This window comes from Euleptes europaea, chromosome 8, assembly GCF_029931775.1.
Source record: "Euleptes europaea isolate rEulEur1 chromosome 8, rEulEur1.hap1, whole genome shotgun sequence".
NCBI classification, from domain to species: Eukaryota; Metazoa; Chordata; class Lepidosauria; order Squamata; family Sphaerodactylidae; genus Euleptes; species Euleptes europaea.
In genome coordinates this window covers 25,339,992-25,367,395 of record NC_079319.1, presented here as the reverse complement: position 1 = coordinate 25,367,395, position 27,404 = coordinate 25,339,992, and the positions used below count along the sequence as shown (strand labels likewise).

At 38.4% G+C, this 27,404-nt stretch overlaps 1 protein-coding gene across 3 annotated transcripts in view; it reads left to right on the top strand.

Annotated features, from left to right (window-relative positions):
- VPS13B (vacuolar protein sorting 13 homolog B) overlaps window positions 1-27,404 on the top strand; it is a 410,777-nt gene that overhangs the window by 78,636 nt on the left and 304,737 nt on the right. For all 3 annotated transcript variants that reach the window (XM_056853998.1, XM_056853999.1, XM_056854000.1), the window contains exon 16: window positions 7,392-7,573. In XM_056853998.1, coding sequence (XP_056709976.1) covers window positions 7,392-7,573 — 182 coding nt within the window. The remainder of the gene's footprint in view (window positions 1-7,391; window positions 7,574-27,404) is intronic.

Genomic DNA, 27,404 nt, shown 5'->3' with positions numbered 1-27,404 from the left:
CTGGCCTCTTGTCCAGAGTACAGGTTGTGCATCAAAATGATCAGATGTAGTAGCACACCCATTTCCTTTAAAACCAGCCATAGCTTTTCATGATCTACACAGTCAAAAGCTTTGCTGTAATCTATGAAACACAAGCTGATTTTCTTCTGAAATTCTCTTGTATTCTCCAGTAACCAGCATATATTTGCAGTATGATCTCTAGTTCCTCTTCCTTTTCTGAAACCAGCTTGAACATCAGGTATTTCTCGTTCCATATATGGTAACAGCCTTTGCTGTAAGATTTTGAGCATCACTTTACTTGCATGAGAAATTAATGCGATGGTCAGATAGTTGCTGCAATCTTTGATGTCTCCTTTCTTGGGAATTGGAATATAAATGGATCGTTTCCAGTCTGTGGGCCATTGTTTTGTTTTCCATATCTGTTGGCATATTCTTGTCAAGATTTTGATGGACTCCGTTTCTGTGGCTTGGAATAGCTCTATTGATATCCCATCTGTTCCTGGTGATTTGTTTCTCCCGATTGCTCTCAATGCAGCTTTCACTTCACTTTCTAAAACTGTAGGTTCTTCTTCAAATATTCTTCTTGGAAAGAATCTTTTATCCTTTAATCTCTTCTGTATAGTTCTTCAGTGTATTGTTCCCACCTTTTCTTTATTTTGTCCTGTTCAGTTAATGTATTTCCATGCTGATCTTTCAGCATGCCTAACCGTGCTTTAAATTTCCCTTTGCTTTCTTGGATCTTGTGGAACAGATCTCTTGTTCTTCCTTTTTTTTTGTTCTCTTCTATTTCTTTACACTGGTTATTATAATAGGTCTCTTTGTCTCTATGTGCTAGTCGCTGGAACGTTGTATTTAGACTTTTGATTCTATTTCTGTCACCTTCTACTTTTGCTTCTCACATAGACTATTCTCACATAGATAGGCATTTCAAAATGAACAAAGAAGAACTTTGTAAGTGCCGACTTAAACTTATCCACTTATCCAGGCTTTTCTTCCGTTCTCTTTTCTTAAAAGTAGTCACTGGGTTCTAGTAGCAGATTACTGGTCTTGTTTTGGAAAAAATGAACTAATCTGATTTTATTGTACAGGATATGAGTAATAAAAAAAATAATTTTTGGAAATACTTGGTAGTTTCCAGCATTACAATTTGGGACTCTGTATAAACCTGTGTAGCCAGCTGCTCGCTGCTATGTACTTTCAATCAATAGGAGGTGTTGATTGTAATGAAATGGGTTGCTTGTTCCTAAGGGAATATGCTGCTATTATTTCATAGCAAGCCGGTGGACATGCTTGGTGTGGTTATATTGTACCTTGGCTTGGCGGATCAATGCATGCTTTCATCCAGAAACAGTAATTAGAATTGGTTTAACAATATGTCGGATTTAACTAAACACATTGACCTAGTCTGAATCAAGATGAACAAACAAGGTAAAACAAGAATGTACGGTATTTTAACATAGTTCAGGGAGGGCAGAATCTTTTCCACATCATGCTGCTGCATAGCAAACACTGCCTCTTCCTAAATTTGTATTGGTTTTTTTCCAAATTGAGTTTTAATGTATGGCATATTCCCCTAGCTATAGTAGGTTTTATTTCACTCCAGAGAATAATAATTAAATTGATAGCTTTTTAATCTGTTTACCTATATAGGCATATGTTAGGACATCTGTTTTTAAGGGCAGGATCTGAAAAAAATAGCTACTTTGTAGGTTAGATCTTTTAAAAAATACCTTTAAAATTAATTCACATAGTAATTTTATGTTAGCACAAATAAGTAACCAAATTTGTAAAGATAGAGTAAACAATACCGTCCTGCTTGGCATGATGATAATGGTAGTTGTCATGTAACATCTGCTAATGGGGAGAAGTTCTCACCTAGCCAAGGGAATCTCTAAATCCAACCCATTTTCTCTTTGCTCTGATGTTGGTAGCTGCTAATTATTGGAACGCTTGTGTCAAAGCATTTGTTTATATTTCAAAAGTACTGCAATAAAAATGCAATTATAAAAGTGTTTCATCTTCAGCCAGTTGTAGTTAAAAATTTATTTAAGAAACATTTGCTGCACATATGGTACTGTAAAACATACTTTCTCATGTGTCCTGCTGCTGAGTGTGTGATATTTTCTTTAAATTCTTTCTTTTTGCTGAAAATTGATATCTTTGTCTCAAGGGAAGTATTAAAAACTACAGTAAGTTTAAAATTTGCATATTGTTAAAAAGGTTTTCTTTTAATATAATGTTACTAGCCATTGGGGAACTTTTTACGTGAAAGCTGTAAGTTTAAAAGTCACTGTAGTTCATTACAGTAGCTGCACATCGGATGAGTCCTGTTTCAAAATGAAGTTATTAAAAGATTCCTCAGTACAGATTATTATTACTTCCCTTGCTTTTAAAACCAATAAATCACTTAAAGATTACCACATTCATTTCTTTGCTTTGGAGTAAAAGATTTTTTTTAAAAAAAACCCTGCGTGGTAGGTTTGGTTACATGTTGATAACCCATCACCGTGTCCAGTCTTCAAGCTGTTGGAAGTAAATGAGGCTGCCAAGAACCATCATGGGCCTCTGGACAGAAATTCCTTCTGGGCCCCCATATGACCCTCACCTAAAACAGATATTGTAACAAAACAATAATTTGGCTTTCTGTTACTGTGAACAGAATAATAATAGCAGAGGTATACAGAGCACACACACCCACAACAACAAACCAGGAGCAAGTCGAATCAGGAAGACTCTCCAGCCAATGCACTGAAGCACACAATCATAGAATCTTAGAGTTGGAAGGGACCACCAGGGTCATCTAGTTCAACCCCCTGCACAATGCAGGAAATTCACAACTACCTCCCCCACACACACCCAGTGACCCCTACTCCATGCCCAGATGATGACCAAGATACCCTCCCTTTCATGATCTGCCAAAGGTCATAGAATTGCTGACAGATGGCCATCTATCCTCTACTTAAAAACCTCCCGGGAAGGAGCACTTACCATCTCTTGAGAAAGTCTGTTCCACTGAGGAACCGCTCTAACAGTTAGAAAATTCTTCCTAATGTCTAGACAGAAACTCTTCTGATTTAATTTCAACCAACTTGTTCTGGACCGACATGGGGCAACAGAAAACAATTCGGCACCATCCTCTATGTGACAGCCCTTCAAGTACTTGAAAATGGTTATGATATCCCCTCTCAGTCATCTCCTCTTCAGGCTAAATATACCCAGCTCCTTCAACCTTTCCTCATAGGACTTTGTCTCCAGACCCCTCACCATCTTTGTTGCCCTCCTCTGGACACATTCCAGCTTGTCTACATCCTTCTTAAATTGCGGTGCCCAAAACTGAACACAATACTCCAGGTGAGGTCTAACCAGAGCAAAGTGATACCATCACTTTGTGTGATCTGGACACTATACTTCTGTTGATACAGCCCAAGATGGTATTTGCCTTTTTAGTGACCGCATCACACTGCTGAGTCATGTTCTATTAATTAAATAGAAGTGGGACACACATTGCCTGGGATTAAACCCCATTAAATAAAGTGAGACATTAGTCTCTCTAAAAGTAACAAACTGAAAAAAATTAAAAATATTTTACTAGCGCCCCCCCCCCCCCCAGCAAACTTACAACGACATGAAGATGCTTAAAGGGGAAAGGAAAATTGGGGAGATGTGAAAAGTTGGTTTTATTCTGCAGGGAGAAGAGGCAGATGAACTAACTTTAGAAAGTGATTCTGGTCCACAGATGCTGAAATCCAGCTAGCTCCTTCTCTCTCTTCTCCTCCCCTCCCCTCAGGGTGGCCCTATCTGAGCTCCTGTTCAGGTTGAAGGGACAAAACTGACTAGATCTTTTGAGAGCAATCCTAAACAGCTCTCCTTAGAAGTATGCCCCATTTCATGCAATGGGGCTTACTCCTATTTCACTAAATGGGCTTTCTAAAATTTAACATATAATGTTAATTACAGAGTATCATGTCATAGTTCCATAGCATGCATTTTAATGGGAATTACAAATGCTTTCCTTCCTTACAAACTCCCCCCCCCGTGTGTAGCTATAGCTGCAGACTGAGAATTCACTCCATTCATCTGATGAAATAGATTCTAGCCATGAAAGCTGAAATTACAATACATTTCTCTGTGTTTTTTGTTTATATGATTTATGGTGGCACAAGATGACTTTTTGGTTTTGCCACAAGATACTATAGGTTTTGCCACAAGGTACTGTAGATTCTGTCTCTTCTGATTACTCAGTTTGTGCCAAGATTTCACCGGGGCTCAGCCCAAGAGTTTTTTTCAGCATGGCATGAGGAAAAATACTTCTAGGCATGCACAGAATGCCTTTTCCTCAAAATTTACAAAATGGTGGTCTCTTTTCTTCTCTCACATTTTAATAATTCAGTATCATACTTAAAGATACAGAATAGGCAATTGGATCACTGAATTATATTTTTAAATCCCTCTATAAAAATGAGGAGGGGGCTACATGCCCTGTACCTTTCATAAGAATAAAATAAGAAGCTTGCTGGATCATACTATAGGTACAATGTCCTGTTTTCCACGCTGGCCAGCCAGATGCTTCTGCGAGTGCCACCAGCAGGTAATAAATGCAACAGCGACCCCACACAGTTGCCCTCCAAAACTGGCATTCAAGAGTATACTGCCTTTGAACATAGAGGTACTTTGGAAATCAGCTAATGGCCACTCATGGACCTGTTCACCTCCATGAATTCATCTAATTCCCTTTTAACGTGGATGTCACCTTTTAGAGTAGTGTATTCAATAAAGTGTTATGCACCTGATTATTTTCTTCACATCATTCAGTGGTCTAGTTAGTAGCCTCAATATTTATATAGATTATATGTATTTTTGTATTTTTAATTCCTTTCCTTTATCCCTTAGGAGCTCCTTGATCCATAGATCTTGAGCAGCATAATTTTAAATCTAATGTTTGAGGGATATAAGGACTGAAATAAATCTTGCCACTGACAATGTAGCCTTGGGATTCCTGTCACTTAATAAATGTATTGTTCATGTTACCAGCTCTGAGTCCGGCTTTGGCTGGGGAGGGCGGGTTAGAAATGGAAAAGAAAGAAAAAAGACTATATAAGCCTTCATAATTGTATAAAAGAAGTATGGGCAGCTTTCCTTGCTTCTTTTCCAGAAAGTCTGTTCCTGCAAAAAAAGTCCTCCTCTTCTATTTATTAAAGATTCTCAAAACTCCCGTTCTTGTTGTATCTGCCCCCAAGGATTCCCTGTATCAACTACTCAGTTTATTCAGCCTGTGCCTCTTACTGTTTCTCTATATAGCCATGTGTCAACTTTTGTAATTTTATATTTACACACACATATTTAAATCTACCAATACATCTGCCTTCCTAAGACTGGTAAGTCAGCTCGCTACTCTCCCATGGGGGACTGCACGGTTATCCCAATGACAAAAACAGGGTTGCAGTTACCTATAATGGCTGTTCATCAAGTGGTCACCTGTGCAGTCACACACCCTTCCCTCCTGCTCTGCTATGACCTCTTAATTAAATCTAATCACTATACCTTACTCTGGCAGCAGCAGAGAGGACCTGAGGGAAGGGTTCTCTACCCCTTCCTTTTCACTCTGAAAATGGTGGAAAATAGTGTGGTGGAGGGTGATGGAGTGCCCTCACACCTTTTTTGCACTTCAAAAACATCTCTGCAGTTGGCCCTCACATGTGCAGTACCCATATGTGACTGTCAGGTAACCACTTGATGAACAACAATGACAGGTAAGTGCAACCCTATTTTCTAATCTCAAACTTCATACGTGCTTTAACTAAATCAAAACCATAAACACAAACTACAGTCGCATGTTTAAGCTAGAATATTGTTTGCTTTGACATAAACTGGAACAAAGGTATTCAGCATTCCACATTTATAACCATTAAAGCACATTAATAAAGACCACAATGCATGTAATGTGTGTGTATGTGTAGGGAATCACCCTTTCACTAATTTGATAATGATTGGAAAATACTAATTTAACACACATTCCCTTCTATTCATAATATGAACAAAGGTTTGTTCTACGATTAAGTATATTTTAACTCCCCAGCCAGGGTAGGAATAATGAGACTGCAAAATGGAGGACCAGCCCAGAAAAATTAGAATTTTGGGGGGAGGAGTGAAGGCATACCAGGTTGGTTGAAGGGCTTATCAACATCCCTTTTTGCCCCAGCCTTGTTGTACTTTGCGGCCACAGAGAGCTTTCTAAAAAAGGGCAGTAAACAGTACCTGGAAGCCAGACCTTCTGGCTGTTTACTCTGCTCTGCCTTTCCTGTGCCTCTAGTGGCTACAGTGCAGAACTGCACTAAAAGTAAAATAAGATGACCTGGGTCCTAGGAATTTTGTACCCCCAATCCAAAATTGGTGGTCCTGGAGGTAAAGAGCAAAATTGTGGTCAGAGTAGAAAAAAGTGGACATAATCTGATGAAGGATGAAGTGCTAATAAAACTGAGCAGACCTTCAGATAAGATTTAAAGGGAAAAACCCTGACACTTTTTGCAGTATATCTTGGAATTGGAGATTTTCTGTGATCATATCCTTGCTTAGTTCATAGCTTTTCTTCATTCTTTGTGGTACATAAAGTATGTTTCCTACTGACAAATGGTTCATTATAATTTATGATTTAAATGCTTTATTGTGAGTTGTGGCAGTACATGTCCTGTATTGATTAAGATGGTTTTGCAGGTCAGCTAGTTTTATGACTTTGCCATGAGCTCTTTTCGCCCTCTAAATCATGACTAAGGAGAGTTACTTCAGTCTAAGCCTATTGAAATGAATGGGGGATGGCATCATGGCTCAGGTAAAGCTTACTGCACATTAAAGATAGGACAAGTTGATATGTGGTTGCTATTTTCAACAACAGACCCATTTTATTGTAATGTGTAGTTCTGCCCTGAGACCATAAAATAATGGTGGCTCATATGGTTCGTGTAGGTTGAACTTCTCTTGTGAATGATTCAGCTACTGTTTAGATTGCTGTTGCAGCAGTGGGAAGTTCTTCAGTGCTTAATATTATATCAACTATGTGAACTTTGTATATGGAAACCTTTTATAATATGGGCGTAGTGGCGGAAAAATGCGTACCTATCTGTCACAAAGGGAGAATAAAAACTCAAATTAACTTTTAATTATTGAAGTAGAATGATGGTAACAAAAGCATAAAATAACAAACTATAAAGTCAGCACCATTAAGAGCATTGTGAGAATGTTTCTGATTCAGTAGCAATATTAGCTATGAACATAAGTTCTATGAAAGACACAGCAAGTTTTCTGTGAGCTGTTTTCATCTCCCCTGCAAATAGTTTTGGGGGTTTCTTCCCCAAATAGTTTTAAGCATCTTTTATTTACCACTTTTTATTTTCTAGGTCCAAGCGGTCTCATGTTGCATTGAAGGAATGTATATTTGAGCTTCCAAATCTGACAATCCAAGCAACGAGAGCCCAGACGTTTCTACTGCAGACTATTTGGCAGAGTTGGGTTTATATTGGAAGTGTTAATTCGCCAGTTGTAAATGAAGCTTTGCTGAATGAGGTCTTCCAATCATCAGGTAAAGACCAGTTTTTCCCAGCCTGTGTAGTAGATTTGGTATCTGTATCCCTATACACAGCTGTTTTTAGTAAGGGGGTACAAAGAGAACTGGCATTCTTTTGTTTAAAGCACATTTACATTAAAAGGCAGTTTGTGTTTAATGTATTTATGCTTACACTTGAGGATGAATCAACAGGTTTTAATTCTATGGTGAGCTTTTAGATACATTTAGAACTGATTTTTCTTCATTTCAGACTTGGTATGGTACAGCGGCAGATGGTAATTCACACTAACTGTGGAATGAAATGTTGAGAATAAGTTTCAGTGATTGTCAGTAGGAATGATTTTACCTTACCTCTAGTTCTAACCTGCTGAGTTTGAAAAAGGAAGGGCTGTGGTTATGGGCAATTCTGTGGAAAGAGAATGCAGTGTAAGCTGAACTGATTAGAGAGATGAAACTGGGTTTTAGTTCTAGCTCCTAATAAAGCTCCAAGCAGCACCTGCTTAGTTGCCCCTGAAAAGTGTGGTCTTGTTCCTACAGTTCTACTGTGTTAATCGTTTCATGGCCAAATGATGTCAGGTGGTTAGGATACTTATGTAAGCGATACTTGCCAGATGTCTCACTACATCTTTTAAGAGCTGGTTTGATCATTTTGGAAATCATCACAGTGCATGTACAATGTAGCAAAAGCTTTGGTAGGTGCTATAGAAACGTAATTGGTCATGAGGTGGGACAAGTTTGCTATATTTCTCAAGATAAAATAATGCAAAAGGCAGAAACTGACTGTGAATATACAGTCTTCTGTACAGATTAAACATCATTCTTTGTCAAATCAAACATCTTTAAAACCAGCTCTAACACATGCTGAAGGAGGATAAGATTTGGTAAACATGTTCTATGGAGAAAACTTTCCCCATATAGTGTTGGATCCAAAGACCCCCTTCTACTAAGTTATCTTGCAACTGAGAAAGTCTCTATTCTACAGCCTGTTATTGCATTTGTTACTATCTGGAGTTTGTGAGTAGAGTCACAAACAGAACCAATGTTTCTCTAATAGATTGCAGCTTATTGGGACTTTCAGGAGAAGAGTCAGGGATCTGGACGAAATAGCAGTGAGAGAAACTGAAAGAACTGTGGCTTCATAAAGAGTTTCTGTGCTCCTTTGGAAAGGCTGTGCTGTTTTGCTGATTCTGTTTTGGTGTTGGACTTTATAAGCTATTTTATAATTTTAAAATTTGCAGACCACTTTATTTGAAGGGACAAACTTACTGGCTCACACCCACACTTTTATCAGAAGTGTTCAGTAGTTCAGCTTAACACTGTGTGTTCTTAGATGCATAAATGTGGTAAGAACTCTTTGCAAGGTGCTTGTGGTGACATCAGTCTAAGATGGCACCCTAATTCATGAGTTTCACTCTGCATAACATCTAGGGGTAATTCTGAACAAAATTTAAATTATATTAGTGAGGAATAAAGCAAGGACACTTTTGGCAAATGCAACAGAATCGAAATGTATTTTGGTTGGTGTGCTGGACATCACTCGTGATGCTCCAACCTGTGTATCTACCGCCTGAAGGGAAAAGGGCATTAGTTTGCTTATTTATTTAAAGTATTTATTCCCTGCTTTATCTCTGCAAACTCAACGCAGTTAAGAAAACAGCAAAAGCTGTAGTCCAACAAGGTTTAAAACCAAGTTCAAAAACTGCAGGGTCACATACTGAGAAAGATGTATGAATGGTAGAAGAAACAAGACCTGAGGATTGAACCTTTGCATGTGTTGGTTTTAAAAAAAACTCTATGGTAAACTGACATTCCTTATAAGATTATTGCACACTATCCTCAAAAAGTGTTTAGCTTTGAACCATAAAGAGAGGGAGACTGCTATCACTCAGCTGGGTCTAGAGGCACCAGCTTGACAGCGACTCAGAGTTTGGCAAGAATAATTCCAACCACGCAAGTAAACAATACAACTGGATCAAAAAGATAGAGAAGAAAAGTAACCGGAGAATTGGAAACAGCTGAACACACCATGTTTAAGACAACAGGATACCTGCTGTGATGAGCCTTTGGAGGATGCTAGAACCACTTTACAAAGATCTCTACTAAGATGATGTGTGACTGATCATTACAATTCCATATCTAATCTTTTGCTTAAGATTGTTTCTGCCAAGGAAATATTGGAAATTTGCCCAAGTTTTGCACTACTTTACATTTCATTATTGATGTGTTGCAATGGGGAGAGATGTTGTTTAATCTGTTAAAGTTTTGTCTCGGAGTTAATCTCATAAATTGCCGTAGTTTATTTCACTTCGAATCTTATTTCTCCCCAGCTCTATAGCGCTGTATGTATACTAAACATATATTAAGTAGTAGTATTATCACTCAAGGATATTCTGGGCAAAACCAATTCCTCAAGCTGGCATCGGGCAAATTATTTGTTTTTAGTGAATGCAATGTCCTACCAAGTGATGATTTAAATTTGGTTGTTAACTAGTAGAGGGAAAGATTCCTTGACATTATTTTATTTAGCCAATGTATAGCCTACCTTTCATCAAAGAATTCTCAAGACTGAAGAATAATCAAGAACCACTAATACAATACAACACAATAATTACTATAATAAAACTAAAAATAAAAAGATAAGTAATTATGCTGTTGAAAAATTAAAATTTTAAAAATTAAAAACTGCGGTGGTGAGAACCAAAGTACTGAATTTTGGATGGTTTTTTAGTCAATCTTCTTAACAATTGGAAATATTGCAATCATCATCATTTATTTATTATGGTCAAAGACCAGCTTACACAAAAAGAAATATCACAAATAATAAAAAAATGTCTAGTATTTGATCAAGTAAAACAAAAATTTAGTTACAACAACTCTTAGTAAATTGGTCTGTTTAACATAAAAGACATTATGAAGTAAAATGTTTATCGATCCAGTTTTGTCTAGTTTCCCAGATAGAGATAGAGTTAGCCACACTACTTTGTTATTAGGTAATATCTTTAACAGAATCATCTATCAGGTTGCAAGATTCTCTGCCAGGGCATGTGTAATAAGGCAGAAGAAGCTGTCATAATATTGCACTCATGTTTCACATTACCCAATTTATTTTGCAACTTGTGAAATACCCTCTTCATTGGTTGTAGACTCTCCATAGTAGGGTTGTCTAGATTTTTACGCTGTCCAGACTGTGTGTGAATTTTAGCTTGTTTCAGTTTTTCAACGGTATGAACTCCAGCTAACCTTATTTATTTATTTACTTCACTTGTAGCCTGCTTCTCTTGTTGAAACTATAAATGGATTACATAATATAATACAATCAGAGAGTATACGTAGAACATCCAATGTACAGTTCAACAGGACAAGGATTACAACATTAGAAGACAATGCAGACAAAAAAATTAACCCGTAACATATAATAAGTAATGTAAAAATGGATATAATAAATAATGTAAAAAAGGCAGCAAAACCAAGATAATACATGCAATAAACATTGCATCATGCAACCTCCCTTTATAAAAGGATCCTTCTAAATCATTCCATTATGCTACAGCCGTATTTCCTTTATAAAAATGCCCACCTGAACATTTCTGTCTTACATGTTCTGCAAAATGATAGAAGTGTAGGAGTCTTCCTGGCCTCCTCAGGCAAGCCATTCAACAAAGTATGGGGGCCCCAGCAGAGAAAGTTTGGGTATGGGTCGCTGTTCTTTTTATCCATTTGCAGGGGAGCACCTTCATAAGGCTTTGCAAAGCTGTTGTGGCAGAGCATAGCAGGAGAGGCGGTCCTGCAGATATGTGGGGCTAAGGCCATATAGGACTCTGTACATGGAAAGTGACTAATGTCAACTCATGGCACCCATTTCTCCCAGAAAAGCAGAAGAGCTGAAATTGTAATTGTTTATTTAGGTAGACATTTTCAAGGCAATCTCAGGTTGAACAGGAGACAGATCCCTCCCCCCCCCCCCCCATTATCTATTTTGGAAGAGTTCTGAAGACTTGGGATAAAGGCTGTCTGGACAGTTCCCTGCCAGCGTACATTGATGGTTTGGCTGAGTGGATGAATTTGTTCCCATAAGTGAATGCTTAGGGAGCTTTGCATGCAGTATCAAAGCAATGGTCTACAATGTTGCCTTACATCTTTTTTGCATATCACAACATCTCTCAGAAGTCAACTTGATATTTTCCTTGATCAGATGTGACCCAGTTCAGTTTGTTAAAAGAAGATCTGGAAGGACGGGCAATCAGTTTGCTAAATATCATTATTATATTCTAGGAAAATTCTAGGAATGTAGGAAAAACTTAAAGGACTTTGCTCATTGTACTGCTTGGCACGTTATCCTTTCCAGTTCCTTTCCAGTTTTCTTAAACCTCTTGAGCAAACTTGGAAGTGTTTATTTCAGGCATACTGTAACATTTTATTGTTTTCCTTATGACAATAAATTATTAGGTTGATTCCAAATGCCTTTTGAAGTGTTAAAACTGGCAGGACCTGTAGATTAAGTAAAATCAAGCAGCAAAACCACAGTTTATGATATAAACTTGTTGGAATTCTGGATATAAAGAAAAATTAATAATGTGCAATTTATTCTTACATGGAGAAGAACTAATTATGCATAGCATAACTGTAGGGTGTTAATTAAAAACTTGTAAAATTGTCCTTACTATATTACATGGCTATCAATTGACAGTCACATCTTTCAGTTTACATGGTGGCTACTTTTCATTGGTTAATGGATCAAATGAAAGGCTATGTAGCTGCATGTTTAAATGAATTGGTGATACGTAGCCCTGCTTGGGAAACTACCTGGAAGATCCAGAAGAGTAATTATTAATACCTGTAAGGCCGACTAGACAATAAACCTAGGTATCCTGAGGGAGAAGTCAGAAGTAATCAAGGGAGATGCAATAATGAAAGCACTGTTGTTAGCACAACAAAAAAGTAGAATTCTTTAGGGGCTTAATAGTATGTTACAGATGTTTTGTCTCACATTTCTCAGAGAGGGTGATCCAGTAACTGATTTGAGCTAATCTTTAAGGCCAAATTAGATGTCACAATGGGAAATTCACAAATGGATTTCCAGCGGTTTGTTTGTTAACTTATTAAAACTTTTCTAACCCATCTGTCTTTGAAAAAGGCATGTATGAAAGTATGGGAAAATACGATAAATCACAGCGACAACATAGTAACACAAATGGGCTTTCCAAGTTGCTCATACATGTGCTGTTGAACCAGCCAAGCAGAGTAGCACACAAATGATGTGTTCAGACCTCTTGGTCCTGGGCCTGCCAGTCAACTGAGATTTCTGGCTAACCAGGTGCTGGTTAACAAAGCTTTGGTTAACTGTTTCTTCTCAATCATATTGATTCCAAGCTAGATATAAGACAGATTTTTTAAAAAATCCAGACCACTTACCTTGAATTGGAGCATATGGGGAGGAGTGATTGTTTATTATAAAATTTGTATCCTACCTCTCCAGACCTGCTTGAGGCAGGTCACAGTTAAAAGAGTAAAAACAAACAAAAATTACATCAATAGGAATAAATAAAAAACAAAATATTAATAAAAACATTACTAATAAAAAGAGACAATAAATGATAGCGTATGATAGAATGTGTGTTTTTGCACTGCACCATTAAGGTAAATATGTATATGTGAACATTTGTAGAGTTTAAGGCTTTCACAGTCAGAGTTCATTGGTTCTTGTAGGTTATCCAGGCTGTGTAACCGTGGTCTTCGTATTTTCTTTCCTGACGTTTCGCCAGCAGCTGTGGCAGGCATCTTCAGAAGAGTAACACTGAAGAACAGTGTCTCTCAGGGTCAAGTGTGTAGGAAGAGTAATCTATAGTCAAAAGGGGGTTGGGTTTGAGCTGAGTCATTGTCCTGCAAAGTATTAATACTTTGCAGGACAATGACTCAGCTCAAACCCAACCCCCTTTTGACTATATATTACTTTTCCTACACACTTGACCCTGAGAGACACTGTCCTTCAGTGTTACTCCTCTGAAGATGCCTGGCACAGCTGCTGGCGAAACGTCAGGAAAGAAAATACCAAGACCACGGTTACACAGCCCGGATAACCTACAAGAACCAATTTGTAGAGTTTGTGTGTGAAGTCAGAGGCAGAACTGAGTAGTCATGGTGGGTACAACTTATCAGGATAATAGAAGGAACAGGTTGCCAAAAAGTGGTTATGGGATCTGGATGAAACTATTAGGAAAACGAAAACAAGGACCAGGCCCTCTCAGAGTTCCAGAGAGGCCCAGGCGACTTCCAGCTTTTGATGCTTTTAGTTATAAAATGATTATACATAAAGTTGCAAAAGTTACCGAATGCCAAAACATTAACAAGTCTCTAAGTCTGTGGTCCCATTTGTTTGATGCCCAGTCCAAATGACCCTCCTGACCCCCTCTCTGCCATTGGAAAGATCCTTGGCTGCTGTAAAGGGTTATTGTTTGGCCCTGGGAATTCTGGTATTTCGTTGTTCTACTTTTTACTCTGGATTTCGCTAGTAAATAAACTTTATTTTTGTAGGCAAACCCCACAGTGGCCCACATGCACAAGAATTATTGAGCATTTATGCCTCCCTGAACTCCTTGGAGGAATGATGGGATATCAATGTAGGGACAGGTAGATCTCCAGCAAAAAAAACCACTCAATTAAAAATATGACAGCATAACTGCAGGACTTCTTTTTGAAGTACAAAGGTTTAAATTAACCTTTTGCTGTCTTCTGACTTTTGTCTCCTATCACTGGTAGATATACCACTATTTGCAAGGTATATACAGCATTTAGGAACATCAGAAGGAAGAAAATTACCATACTTGTTTTCTTCTGATCAAAAATAGCTTGCTAAAGTGTCTTTCTGGACATCATTTTTTGGTGAAGATCTAAACCGAATCCATTCTTCAGTGGTTAATCCCTGTTGCCTTTGTGCGTCTTGCCTGCAAAACTATAGTCAGACTAGCTGAGTGCACAGTGAATCTGGTCATAATAACTTGTTTGATACAGATTTTTACTATGAGGTGACTATGAAAGAAAATCATATTGTGCCAAAGAAAAGATTGCAAGTCCTGAGTCCCAGTGAGAAATGCACAAATGAAGTAAATAAATGGTGGTCACATTGTAAGAAGACTAGACTTACTAGAAAAGACAATAATGCTAGGAAAAATTGAAGGCATTAGGAAAAGAGGAAGACCCAACATGAGATGGATTGACTCAATAAAGGAAGCCACAAGCTTCAGTTTGCAGGACCTGAGCAAGGCTACTAATAATAGAATGATTTGGAAGTCATTAATTCATAAGGTCACCCTACGTGAAAAACGACTTGATGGCACATAACACACAACTAAATAAAATAAAATTAGATGAATTCTTCCTAAGACTATAAACCTTAATAGGATGTGAAAGGTACTGCTAGTGTTCCAGTAACCGTTTATTAATATATGTGGTTTAATAAGACACAGAACGGTGTAACTCTGCTTAGGGTTGCACTGCGTGTATGTGAACAGAATGTGTGGGGATCACTGAAATGAAATAATTGAAATGCATTCTTTACAGGTTTGCTTAGACAAATACTGATTAGTGTAAGGAAACCAAGCATAGGGTGGTGGCCATGTATGAACTAGGAAGTATCTGAATGGACTCTCGCCTCAGCCATGATCTCATGAGCTGCCCTTACCTTATAACTATATTTGTCAAGCCATTACCTTATAACGATATTTGTGTCATATTACAATAGTGTTGTTCAGTGTCCGAGATGGTGATGTAACATACTTGGAACACTCAAAAGCACTATTAGAAATGTAAATATATACAATATGTTTTATTTTAATGCATGCTGAAGTGTATGTAAGTGTGTGTGTAAATGAATTTCTGAAAAGGACATAAATTTAAAGGAATTTAGCAAAAATGCTGTTTTAACGCGTTACTATCTGATGTGTGCCCTGACCTGGATGGCCCAGGCTAGCCTGATCTTGTCAGATCTCAGAAGCTAAGCAGGGTCAGCCCTGGTTAGTATTTGGATGGGAGACCACCAAGGAATACCAGGGCTGCTGTGCAGAGGAAGGCACTGGCAAACCACATCTGTTAGTCTTTTGCCATGAAACCCCCCCAAAAAAGGGGTCGCCATAAGTCGGCTGCGACTTGACGGCACTTTACACACACACACCTGATGTGTACCTGCATTGCTTGTCACAATTACAATGAATATTTTTAGCTGTAACCTTGAAAATATTTTGTTGCATCTTAAATATAAAACTATTTAAATATAAAATAACCAATTATGAAGATGCTTATCTCAAACATCTGTGTTTTATATGTTCAGTGTTTTTATTAAAGAACTGCATTAATAAAGCTCATTGTTAGCTATTTTGGAGTTTTTATTAGTATTGTACATAAAGTGTTTGGCTGTAGCCATGAATCAATATGCCAGGAAAATCTGGACCAAGTTGCACATGGGCTTTTAGTTCCTGTATTCCTGTAGAAGCCGAAATTTGCTACTGCATTTTCCCTGTTCTTTTTGGGTAGTTCATAATTTTGTTGACAGTCCAATTCCATTAATCTGGTATTTTTGGAAGATTGCTTGCAGACCTTAAATTTGTCTGTTTAAGGTGATCAAATAGGCATTTGAATCCCTCATGTAAATGATGTATTAAAGTTAAAATAAAATCTACTTTCCAGAAAGTAACTACAAAACTATTTTATGCAAGACTTCATGTGGGATACCTTAATGGTTGAATAATAAATTTTACCTCATAAAAATGAAATTCAATAATACAGTAGCTTTCTCAGCGCAGTAGCATCTGGTTAAATCTCAGGAGAGCCAATATTTTCCAACTCATTAGGATCATGTCGTTCTGTATGTCGTCAACATTGACTTAGCCAAGCTACCTTTACTTACATAACCACCAAACTATTAAATAGGTCTCTTGTGGAGTGAAGTCAAATATTCCTCTTATTTTCCTTTTGCCTTGGAAGAAGAGAAGAAAATGTACATGCTGTAACATTTAAACATCTGGTCAAAACCACATCAGGGTAATACTGAGGAAAGTAACAGGATTCAGAATTCTTCCCAGGTGTGCATATAAAAAGGGTTTTGGAGTTGCTGCATAGTTCTTTAACCACTTAGGAAAAAAAGATTGAAATATAGTGATTTGCTGTTCTAATGCCCCTGTTTGAAATCTGCTCTCTCGCTCTCTCTCCCCCCTCTTTTGAAAACATTTCTGAGTTCAGTTGTAATGCAGGTTGTTGAGCTTTAATCATTTCCTTCCAATGTACTGGCTTGGAATGTGTGTTCCACATCATACAGCCAAAGCTGGCGCTTATTTTCTACGCTGCAAGTTTTGATTTTAAACAACATACAGTCTTGAGTGTAAGATTGGTTTCCCCTGAGAAATGGCTTGGTTGGGCCGAGAACAACCTGCAAGGGTGTGAACATTTTTGTTGTCTTCTCTGGATGCACTGGAGTTTTGATTTCCATGTTAGCCTTCAGCGCTTAATCTGGTGTATTGTTTTTACCCTGCAGTGTCCCCGTGGGTGTAGCATGCCATGCTAGAGAAGCTGTCATATTTTGCCTATCAGATTGCTGGAAATTGCTACAGGATGTCTGTCTGTCACCCCAGGACCATTTTGTATTTCTCAGGCACTCAGTAGCAGCCTTGTTGCAGCCTGCAAAGACTACGAAGGACTAGCCCTTTGGGTAGATTTCAGGGTTGGGTGCTGCAGGTACAGCACACAGCTACAGAACTGCACCAGCAAAGGGAGGGGGAAGAAGTTGTTTTTTTCGGAGGCTACTGATGTTCCTCAGTTGTCTTTTTTTTAAAGATATTTTATTAACATTTTCAAGAAAAAACAAATTATATACACATACATTCACACAGTTTGCACTCCTTCGGGGAGTCTATTTCATCTTACATTTCAAACATCTTATACATTGTTCTTATATGCTACATTTTAGATAATAAATTCCTTCTACACTATATAGTAAATTTTATAAGCTGATCATTATATCTAACAATCTATCGTTTCCATTTAACATAATCAAAATAACATTCCCATTTCTTTTGGGATTCTTCAGTCGTCTTCTCAAGCTGGTCAGTCTGGCCATCACCGCAAATTCGTTCCTCAGTTGTCTTATTGGCCTGGGCCATGTCCTCCTGTGCAGCCAGATTGTTCATCAGTGTTTAGTTTAATAAAAAGCCTCTCTGTGTCTGGAGCACAGCTTTGTCCTGGAGTCTTGTGGTTGCTGCCTGCGTTCCGCAATGGCCGTGTGCCTTGCTGTCTGTCTAATAGTGCTACTGGAACTGCAGTTAGCTGACTAAATTTTTGCTCCTAGATGTCCAAGTCCGATGCAGATTTCCAGTTCACAACTGAAACATCCTGTGGCTGATTTTAAAAAGGCTGCAAAATGGCAGCCAAGCGCAATTACTTCTTTTTCTTCTTTTGCAAATCTGTGCAAGAAATATGTACTGTAGTATTGAGCCAAGATAGATGCTGACAGCTGAGTTAGCTTCAAAGAGTTGCTGTTCAAAATAATGGCAATGGAAAGAGCTTCAAAGGAAACTGAGTCAGCTGATTTTTTTCAAGTCTCCTCACACTCTTAAACCTGTGCTTTCTTTACCGGTTACCTTTTCCCATGCAGAGCTTAGTAGTTACTTTGTAATGTTTCTTAAATCAAACACTGCGCTGCATGAATCATGTGTAGAGCATGGAGACAGGAAGTAAAGAGAAAGGAAATCTGTGGTTTGGATGCCACTGATTTCTGTCAGCGGATTGTGACTTCTCTGCCTTTCCCTTCCTGCTGTAGCCCAAAATGTCTGCTGACATGCTGCTCCTCTGGGATGGGGTCCCCGAAGAACAGCATGAGTAGGAAACTGGAGGTCGGCCATAGGAGATGGGGACTTGCCAAAAATTATCCTCCCTTGCAAGTACAGAAATGATGAATGGGATACAACCAGAGACAGTCTGATACTTGCAGTTGTGCTTTTCTGCTTAAATGTTGTTATTATTTATTTTTAAGATATATGAAGGGTATTAAATATTTTGCTTTGCGTATCTTCCTCCAGGTATTCACAAATAAAACCAATAATTTATCTGAACAGCCATTTTCAGTCATATTTGCATAAATATGGTACCTATATTTAGATTATCTACTTCTTTGGGAACAGCATTTTGAATTTCAGTGAAATTTGTTCCATTAATGAAAGGGTCATGCCATCCTACAGTACTCTTGGGAATGCCTAATGAAAGAGAGAGCCTTTGCCAAAGGATACAAGCACTGTCAGTTAGTGAAAGAGAACGTTTTCAAATTCTAAATGAGGATTACATGCCAATTTTAATATATGTCAGGACCTTAAAGCAGGTGACAACAATATAAAGCAATTTGAGAAAACAATAAATTCAGAAACACATTAAAAGCCAAGCTAAAACAAAACTTTATTCTGCTGGTGGGGGCAGCAGGATATTTCCCCCTTTGCCCAGGCTCAGGATGCCCCAAATGCTCTCTGGAATAACTATGTCAGCCACAAGGTTAGGCGTCTACTCCAGTAATCCAAGGAACAGGTTAAGATGTATTGTAGGGGCTACCTCCTAGGCCTTCGCCATACAACTCCTAGAGGTGCTAGGAAGGGGGTCCAACATTTTTAAGCCTATGGGCACCTTTAGAATTCTGACATAGGGTACAACCCCAAGATGGCTGCCACGAAACGACCACCAAACACTGGCCCACAGAGGAAGCCTAAGTGCGGAGAACAAGAAGAGTAATTAAAACACACAGAAAGATGAGTGAGCGAGAGAATAAAACCAGCACTGGTGGCAATTGCTGCTGAAACGAAGTAATTTTAATCTGCACAACCCATCAGATCTCCAGTGCCGATCAGAAGCCCTGCTAGGCAGGAGCCCCACCTGGCTCCACTCATTTTCTAAAAACCCTTGGTGGGCACCATGGCACCCATGGCACCACGCGGGGGACCTCTGTGCTAGGGCATGTGGATATTAGGAAGGGGGATCATCTAGGGCCATTTGTTCTAGATTTGTTGTGTCCCCCCATTGTTGTGCACTGGAATTTTCAATGGCAAAAGTGCTGTTATAATTGAAGCTGACTCTTACAACCTGGCTGCAGGAATAAAAATGCAGGATCTGTTAGTCATCAGAATTTCCAGGCTCTTAGTACCAAAGCGTCACAAGTTATTCTTCAAGTCAAGTTTGCTCATTATTGCTAAGAGGTGTTTGATACTGTTGTTTTGTACCCTTCGGCACCTGTTTCACAGAAAAAGAGTCTTCTTTCAAGGATTTATGTGCACAATAGAATTGTCTTCTAGATTGTTTTCGTCTGTGTTAGGGACTGTTTGATATTTAAGTTGTACAACTCTGTTTCCCAAACAAAGTCCTGTGACATCAGCACTGAGGTGCAATAAGAGCTCTCTGAGGATTACTTTAAACAGAATGGAGGACTTCTGGACATGCAAGGTGGTATTGCCTTGAATGGAGTTTTTACTTGATATATGAGCTGTGACATAGCTTTTGCATGACTGAGATGTGCCTGTAAGCAATGTAGTATGCAGATGGGGTTTCTCTGAAACAAAGCCAGAACTAAATCTGAATTTGTTCGTTTGGAGGGTAGAGAATACTTCATAAAACATATGGAAGCATTTCTGTGTTTTTTTATTTTATTAAATAGGGCTCTTAGTCTTTAAGTGGTTTTTTTATTATGTTGATGCCAGTTACCTGAGTCTGCAGTGTCTGTATGTAGAAGCATAGTTTGTGGTGTTTACCAAGTGTTTCAACAATACTTTCAGGAATTTCTTTTCTAAGTTATCTGTTTGTAGGTGCACTTCAACACTTAAATACTGTTATGCTGAGAAGTAGTGCATATACTATGCCTTCATATATCTTTGTTGAAAACATTCATTTGGTTGAGTAGGAGAAGGCAATGTGAATTAATTGCATATCACTGTATCTAATAGTAGAGACAGTCATGCTAGGAAAAGTTGAGGGCAGCAGGAAAAGAGGAAGACCCAACAAGAGATGGATTGACTCAATAAAGGAAGCCACAGCCCTCAGTTTGCAAGATCTGAGCAAGGCTGTCAAATACAGGACATTTTGGAGGACATTGATTCATAGGGTCGCCATGAGTTGGAAGCGACTTGACGGCACTTAACACACGCGATAGTAGAGAGTTTACTCTTGTGTCCATAGTGATATCTGCACAGTAGGACCAGCCATAGCTACCATTTAGAACTTTGTAAACCAGAGGGACCCTCCAGGTTTGCAGAGTAGGGAGTAATCCCTCCAGTTAGTTATGAACCTGCCAGGAGTTTTGGCACGGGTGATGGAGGTGATTAAGAGGAGGGGGAGGGCACAGTGACGGCTAGTGGGAGGGTGGGGGATGGAGGGTGGCAGGTGCTTGGTGTGGGTGAAAGTGACGGGGGAGGACAACAGCAACAAGGAGAAGAAATAGAATTTCTCTTGTCCTACAAGAGCTTGTTGATTACCTCTTGTTTTTATGTACTGTAATTGTTTTATAGTAGAACGAACACACACAATATTTCGTAATATTAGCTACATGGATCAGAGAAATTTCTTTTATTATACTAGAAGATAAATATATAAAATGTTCATAATGTTTGTATTTCTCATTCTACTTCTTATTATCACATCACCCTAGTTAACTATCCATTTCCCAAGTCTGTGCACTTCAGTAGTGGCTCCTTCAAGCTAGATCAGATTCCTTTATACAGGACCACTTGCCAAGGGTTATGATTCGACTGAGTTGGAGGGAGTGTAGTTCCTACAGTGATGGCCCGAGTGTTCAGAATTTCTCAAGTCAAAGACTGTAGCATATAAATAATAAGCATTTTGTATAGAAAAGTAGACCCTTCTGTAAGACAACTGTTATCTGTTAACTGCCTTATAGCATTCTGCAGTTTGCCCTGTTTTCAGCATTGAGGTGCCATAAAACTGCTTTTAGAATCATATTAAGTGGAACAGAAAATTAGCAGTGCCATCCTGTGGAGATTTACTCAAGTATAAACCCACTGGGCTTGGCTCGGGGTAACTCTATAGTGTTGAATTGTTCATGGGGTATATCAGAGTGTGTGAATCATAGGAAATAAATTGTCTCTACTCACAGCCAGATGTGTGGTCAAACAGAGGCCACTTCCTTGGCAATCTCTGTCCTTCTAGACTACTACTTGCCAAAAAAATCTACTTTTCCTCTCAAATTGGAAATATATCTACTGAATTTTCTTGTATGGTGGGTAAGAAAAATAGGATCTTTTGTTGTTGCTTTTGGGCCATCAGATTGTATAAGTAGCTTAGGATGTTTTTCATCAGCTGCTCCTAGCAAGGAGGCAAAATTCTGTTCTGTCTGATTCAGATCTGGCAATACTCATCCAGGTCTTTGTAAGAAAGTCCTGGCTGCTGTTAATACACTTTGAATGGAACTACCATTTGAAAGTGTTCAAACACTACAGCTTGTGAAAAATGCACAAACTTTTATTTTAAGGATCATATTATGCCTTTGAACATGTTTCTTACATTCTGGTAGGTATCCTGAATCCCACCAGAATACAGGATAAGTCCTGCTACATCAGACAAAATCCATCTAGCCCAGCATCTTGTTCCTTGCAGCTGCAAGTTCCATTTCCTTTGGTCTCCCTGACTGCAAGTTCTATTCAGAGGTATACTACCTCTGGATAGAGAGGTTTTATTTAGCATGGGTAGTAGGTTTCTCCTCATGACCTTCTCATGTCTTTATTAAAGGGATCTAAGCTAATGGCTATCGTTACAACTTATAAATTATGCTCAGAGTAAAAAGGTTTCTTTTGTTGCCTAAATCAACTACCATTCAGTTTTCATTTGGTGACCCTCTCCCCAGACCTAGCAATATGAGAAAAAAATTATCTATTTTCTCCATATCAATGTCTTCTGTATTCAGTCTGTTAGATGCTTTACACTTTTCTTACAGGGAGTTTCTACAACCTGTTGATCATTTTGCTTTGCATTTTATGCTTCTCTTCCGGTTCTATGATATTCTTTTTGATATGGCCACACCATAGATTCATATAAAAGTGTTATGACATTGGCTATTATATATTCAATCCCTTTCCTAATCCCTAAAATAGAACCTGCCTTTCTCATCATCATTACAAACCAAGTGATATTGTGCCAGACTCAATTCAAAGTGCTAGTTTTGATCTGCAGAACCCTAAATGATTTTTGTCCTTAGATAACTTAAAGATAGCATTTATCAATTGCTCTTTTATTATTTCCCTTCTTTTGTGAAAGCTTTTCAGGTCTATATGTACCTTTTAATTTATTCTGTGTTTCATATAGTTCTGTCTGAATCTTTCTCTTTTTATTCTTTCTAGTTTTGCTCTAACTGGACTATAAACCCATAGTCCTTTTCTAAGGGCACAAATTATTGCACCTTATGAATACCTTTTACACTTTGGGTTGTATCCTAACTAAAACTCTTCATACACAAGAATGATTTTTGCTGATTCTATCCACCCTAGTTAGCCCGACTCTCCCCCCAAGCTATTCTTGGGTATCCCCATTTCCCCAGGAGCAGCATTTTGGGGGAATATGGCTGCAGAAGGAAGGAAGTCATATTTCTGAGGGTTGGAAATCTTTCCATCCACAGACATCTTAGATGGGATCCAAGCCATTGTATTAGTCTTTTCTCTTCAATGCTGTCCAGTATTTATTAGTTTTTCTTTCTATCCTTCTCCAGTTGACTTTATTCCATATTACTTTCCATTGAAAGGAGCTATATTCCATAGTATATTTATAATTGAATTGAATGTATTTCTCAGTTCAACAAGCTTGTAGTCTTATAAAATGTCTCTTTGACAACACCTGTTCTACTTTGGATTTCTGTTTTAAGGTTTCCATCTTCTATCATCTTGCTTCCTAGATGCTGCTTAATTTGCATGCGTGTAATTAATACACCTAAACTTGAATATAATTTTATGTAAGCATAATATCAAGTGTAAAAATAATATCCGGTGAAGGAGGTTCTTATTTGTTGCTTGTAGTTTTTTATGCTGCTATTCTGAAAAGCTGAATTATTTGCATATAATATATTGCATGACTATTCTATAATTCACAGGTGATGTAAGGCCTGTGTGTATTGGAATGGCATTCGGTACTTGGGGTTAGGCAAATAGAGGATTTATTCTTGTTAAGTGTTGTTAATGTTAAAAACTAAATATTGCTACCTGTTCTGAGCCTCTGAAATGGGGTGGGACTAACTTTCTCATGCTACCCATTCTATATTTCCCTTTCAACATAAAAATTCTTATGGTTAGTTCCTCTGTTTAAAACTCATATAATACTTAGTGAGTGGTACAGTTCCTTCAGTAAAATAAAGTATAGTTACTTAAGTAAAGGTAAGTCAGATTCTCTAAGCTCTTATATAGCCCACAACTACTACTGGTAACCCCCCCCCCCCGCCCAATGCAGACTCCTGTTCTACAGCTGCTGTTGATCTCTGGGGACTCCTCCTTGTAATGTATGCTGTAGGCAGTTCTTGGGGTGTTGAGCCAAACATATTTTCCCCTTTTGTTTCATTTCCTCTTTTCATTTCTCTGGGTTTTTTGTTTCCTATGAAAGGGTTAACCTTTATTTCAAATGCCTGGATATTTAGATTGTCCACATACATTGTTGGGGTGAAACTGGGTGGAACAGCAGCAACTGTTTTCCATTGTTTCTATCACCTCCTCATTTTTCTTTCTACATTGTGTTCTTTAGTGTATGGATCTGGTATGCTTATTTAAAAATTGGAAGGCAGTGGCATAACAATGTGATTCATTTAAATTGCAGAAGTTGAAACAGTGCTGTTGTATTTCAGGCACATTTTCTCTGAGTTCTTCTGTATACTAGAGATAAAGACTCTGGTCCCATTTAACAGGAAACTCATCTTCAGTGCCACTGAAAAGTTCAAAGAGCTGTACATTGGTACTCTTCACTTTACTTATTGATACATATCTAGCCAAGTCATTTCACTTATTGATAAATATCTACTCTAAAGATCAGGTACTGGAATAAATACGCATGTGTCAGTAATCCTACATAAACTTAGTTGGGAAAAAGTCTTATTCAAATCAATTGGTTGGATCCTATGGATCTGTTCTGCTAATGGAGGTTCTGTCCTGGTTCAGAGTCAAAATTGCTGCTTTTTGTCTCAGTTTGGTTTGGTGCGACCCTCTTTTCTTTTGCACAAAGTCATATTGACATACATTGTCAGGGGGGAAACTCCTTGTTCTGGAGAAAATGCTCTTTTTATTGGAACATATCTGTGGGATCCAACTCAGTGGACCATATTTCTGAGTAAAAATGCGTAAAATTAGACTACAAGCTTCATGGCCTTATCTACATTTAATTTTAATAAACTACTTATGATAGGACACTAGAAATACATTTCAGAGAAAGACATCCTGGACAGTACTAGGCTATGCTGTACTCTACTGAGTAGTTCACAGTGCCCCAGGTTCCTTTCAGGATTCTAATGAGATCAGGACAGACCATGTACCCTTCTGGTTAGACGTTCAAATCAAACCAGTTTATTAAGCATGATCACACACTGTCCTAGCAGTAACAAGTTTGACCAAACCAGTTAATCCAGTTTTCCAAACATTTATGCATACAGATTCTTCCCTCCCCAAATGAATTTCTGAATTCTTGGCAGTTTAACATCAAAATGTTCAGTTCCTTGTTCCCAGATACTAAAAGGGTATTCCTGTAACTTGCATCTGTCTAGATAAACTACAACTCTTCTAGAAGAGGAAGAAGAGTTGGTTTTTATATGCTGACTTTATCTACCATTTAAGGCAGAATCAAACCAGCTTACAATCACCTTCCCTTCCCCTTCCCACAACAGACACCCTGTGGGGTAGGTGGGGCTGAGAGAGCTGTGACTATCCCAAGGTCACCCAGCTGGCTTCATGTGGAGGAGCAGGGAAACCAACCCAGTTCACCAGATTAACCTCCGCTGCTCAAGTGGAGGAGTGGGGAATCAAACCCGGTTCTCTAGATCAGACTCCACCACTCCAAACCACCGCTCTTAACCACTACACCATGCTGGCTCTCCACTCTTTTTCCAGCTGGGAATCTTTAGGGTTCAGGTATGAGGTCTGGGCGGTAGACACCCTCTCCAGTCCTCTTGCATATGAATTTCTCCCACCTCCTTTCATCTGGATGTCATTGTTACATATGGCCATTGCAAACCTGTATTAAAATGAACCTGGTTATAAAGAGTTTAAAGACCATGTAAGGAACAGATTTGCATTACTGAGTTTAAGTGAATGTAAACCTGAAGAACTATGGGTGGAAACTAGAGATATTATCAAGGAAGAATGTGCAAAGACTATTCCTGCAGCCAAAAGAAAAGAAAAACCTTGATGGATGTCTGAGGAAACTCTAAAAATTGCCAAAGATAGATGAGAAGCAAAAGTAGAAGGTGACAGAAATAGAATCAAAAGTCTAAATACAACGTTCCAGTGACTAGCACGTAGCGACAAAGAGACCTATTATAATAACCAGTGTAAAGAAATAGAAGAGAAGAACAAAAAAGGAAGAACAAGAGATCTGTTCCACAAGATCCAAGAAAGCAAAGGGAAGTTTAAAGCACGGTTAGGCATGCTGAAAGATCAGCATGGAAATACATTAACTGAACAGGACAAAATAAAGAAAGGGTGGGAACAATATACTGAAGAATTATACAGAAGAGATAAAAGGATAAAAGATTCTTTCCAAGAAAAATCTTTTGAAGAAGAACCTACAGTTTTAGAAAGTGAAGTGAAAGCTGCATTGAGAACAATCGGGAGAAACAAATCACCAGGAGCAGATGGGATATCAATAGATCTATTCCAAGCCACAGAAACGGAGTCCATCAAAATCTTGACAAGAATATGCCAACAGATATGGAAAACAAAACAATGGCCCACAGACTGGAAACGATCCATTTACATTCCAATTCCCAGGAAAGGAGACATCAAAGATTGCAGCAACTATCACATTAATTTCTCATGCAAGTAAAGTGATGCTCAAAATCTTACAGCAAAGGCTGTTACCATACATGGAATGAGAAATGTCTGGTGTTCAAGCTGGTTTCAGAAAAGGAAGAGGCATTAGAGATCCTATTGCAAATATACGCTGGTTGCTGGAGCATACGAGAGAATTTCAGAAGAAAATCAGCTTGTGTTTCATAGAATACAGCAAAGCTTTTGACTGTGTGGATCATGAAAAGCTATGGCTGGTTTTAAAGGAAATGGGTGTGCCACTACATCTGATCGTTTTGATGCGCAACCTGTACTCTGGACAAGAGGCCACAGTCAGAACAGAATATGGAGAAACGGAATGGTTTCCAATTGGCAAAGGTGTCAGGCAAGGATGTATTTTATCTCCGTATCTCTTCAATCTATATGCAGAACATATAATTAGGAAAGCTGGATTAGATTTAGATGAAGGTGGAGTGAGAATTGGAGGGAGGAACATTAATAATTTGAGATATGCCGATGACACTACATTATTGGCAGAAAATAGTGAAGATTTGAAACGACTACTGCTAAAAGTTAAAAGAGAAAGTGCCAAAGCAGGACTACAGCTGAACATCAAGAAAACAAAAGTAATGACTACAGGAGAATTACACAACTTTAAAGTTGACAATGAGGAAATTGAAATTGTTCAAGACTTTCTATTCCTTGGCTCCACCATCAACCAAAAGGGAGACTGCAGCCAAGAAATCAGAAGGAGATTGAGACTGGGAAGGGCAGCCATGAAGGAGCTAGAAAAGATTTTGAAGTGTAAGGATGTGTCACTGGCCACCAAGACTAGATTAATCCAT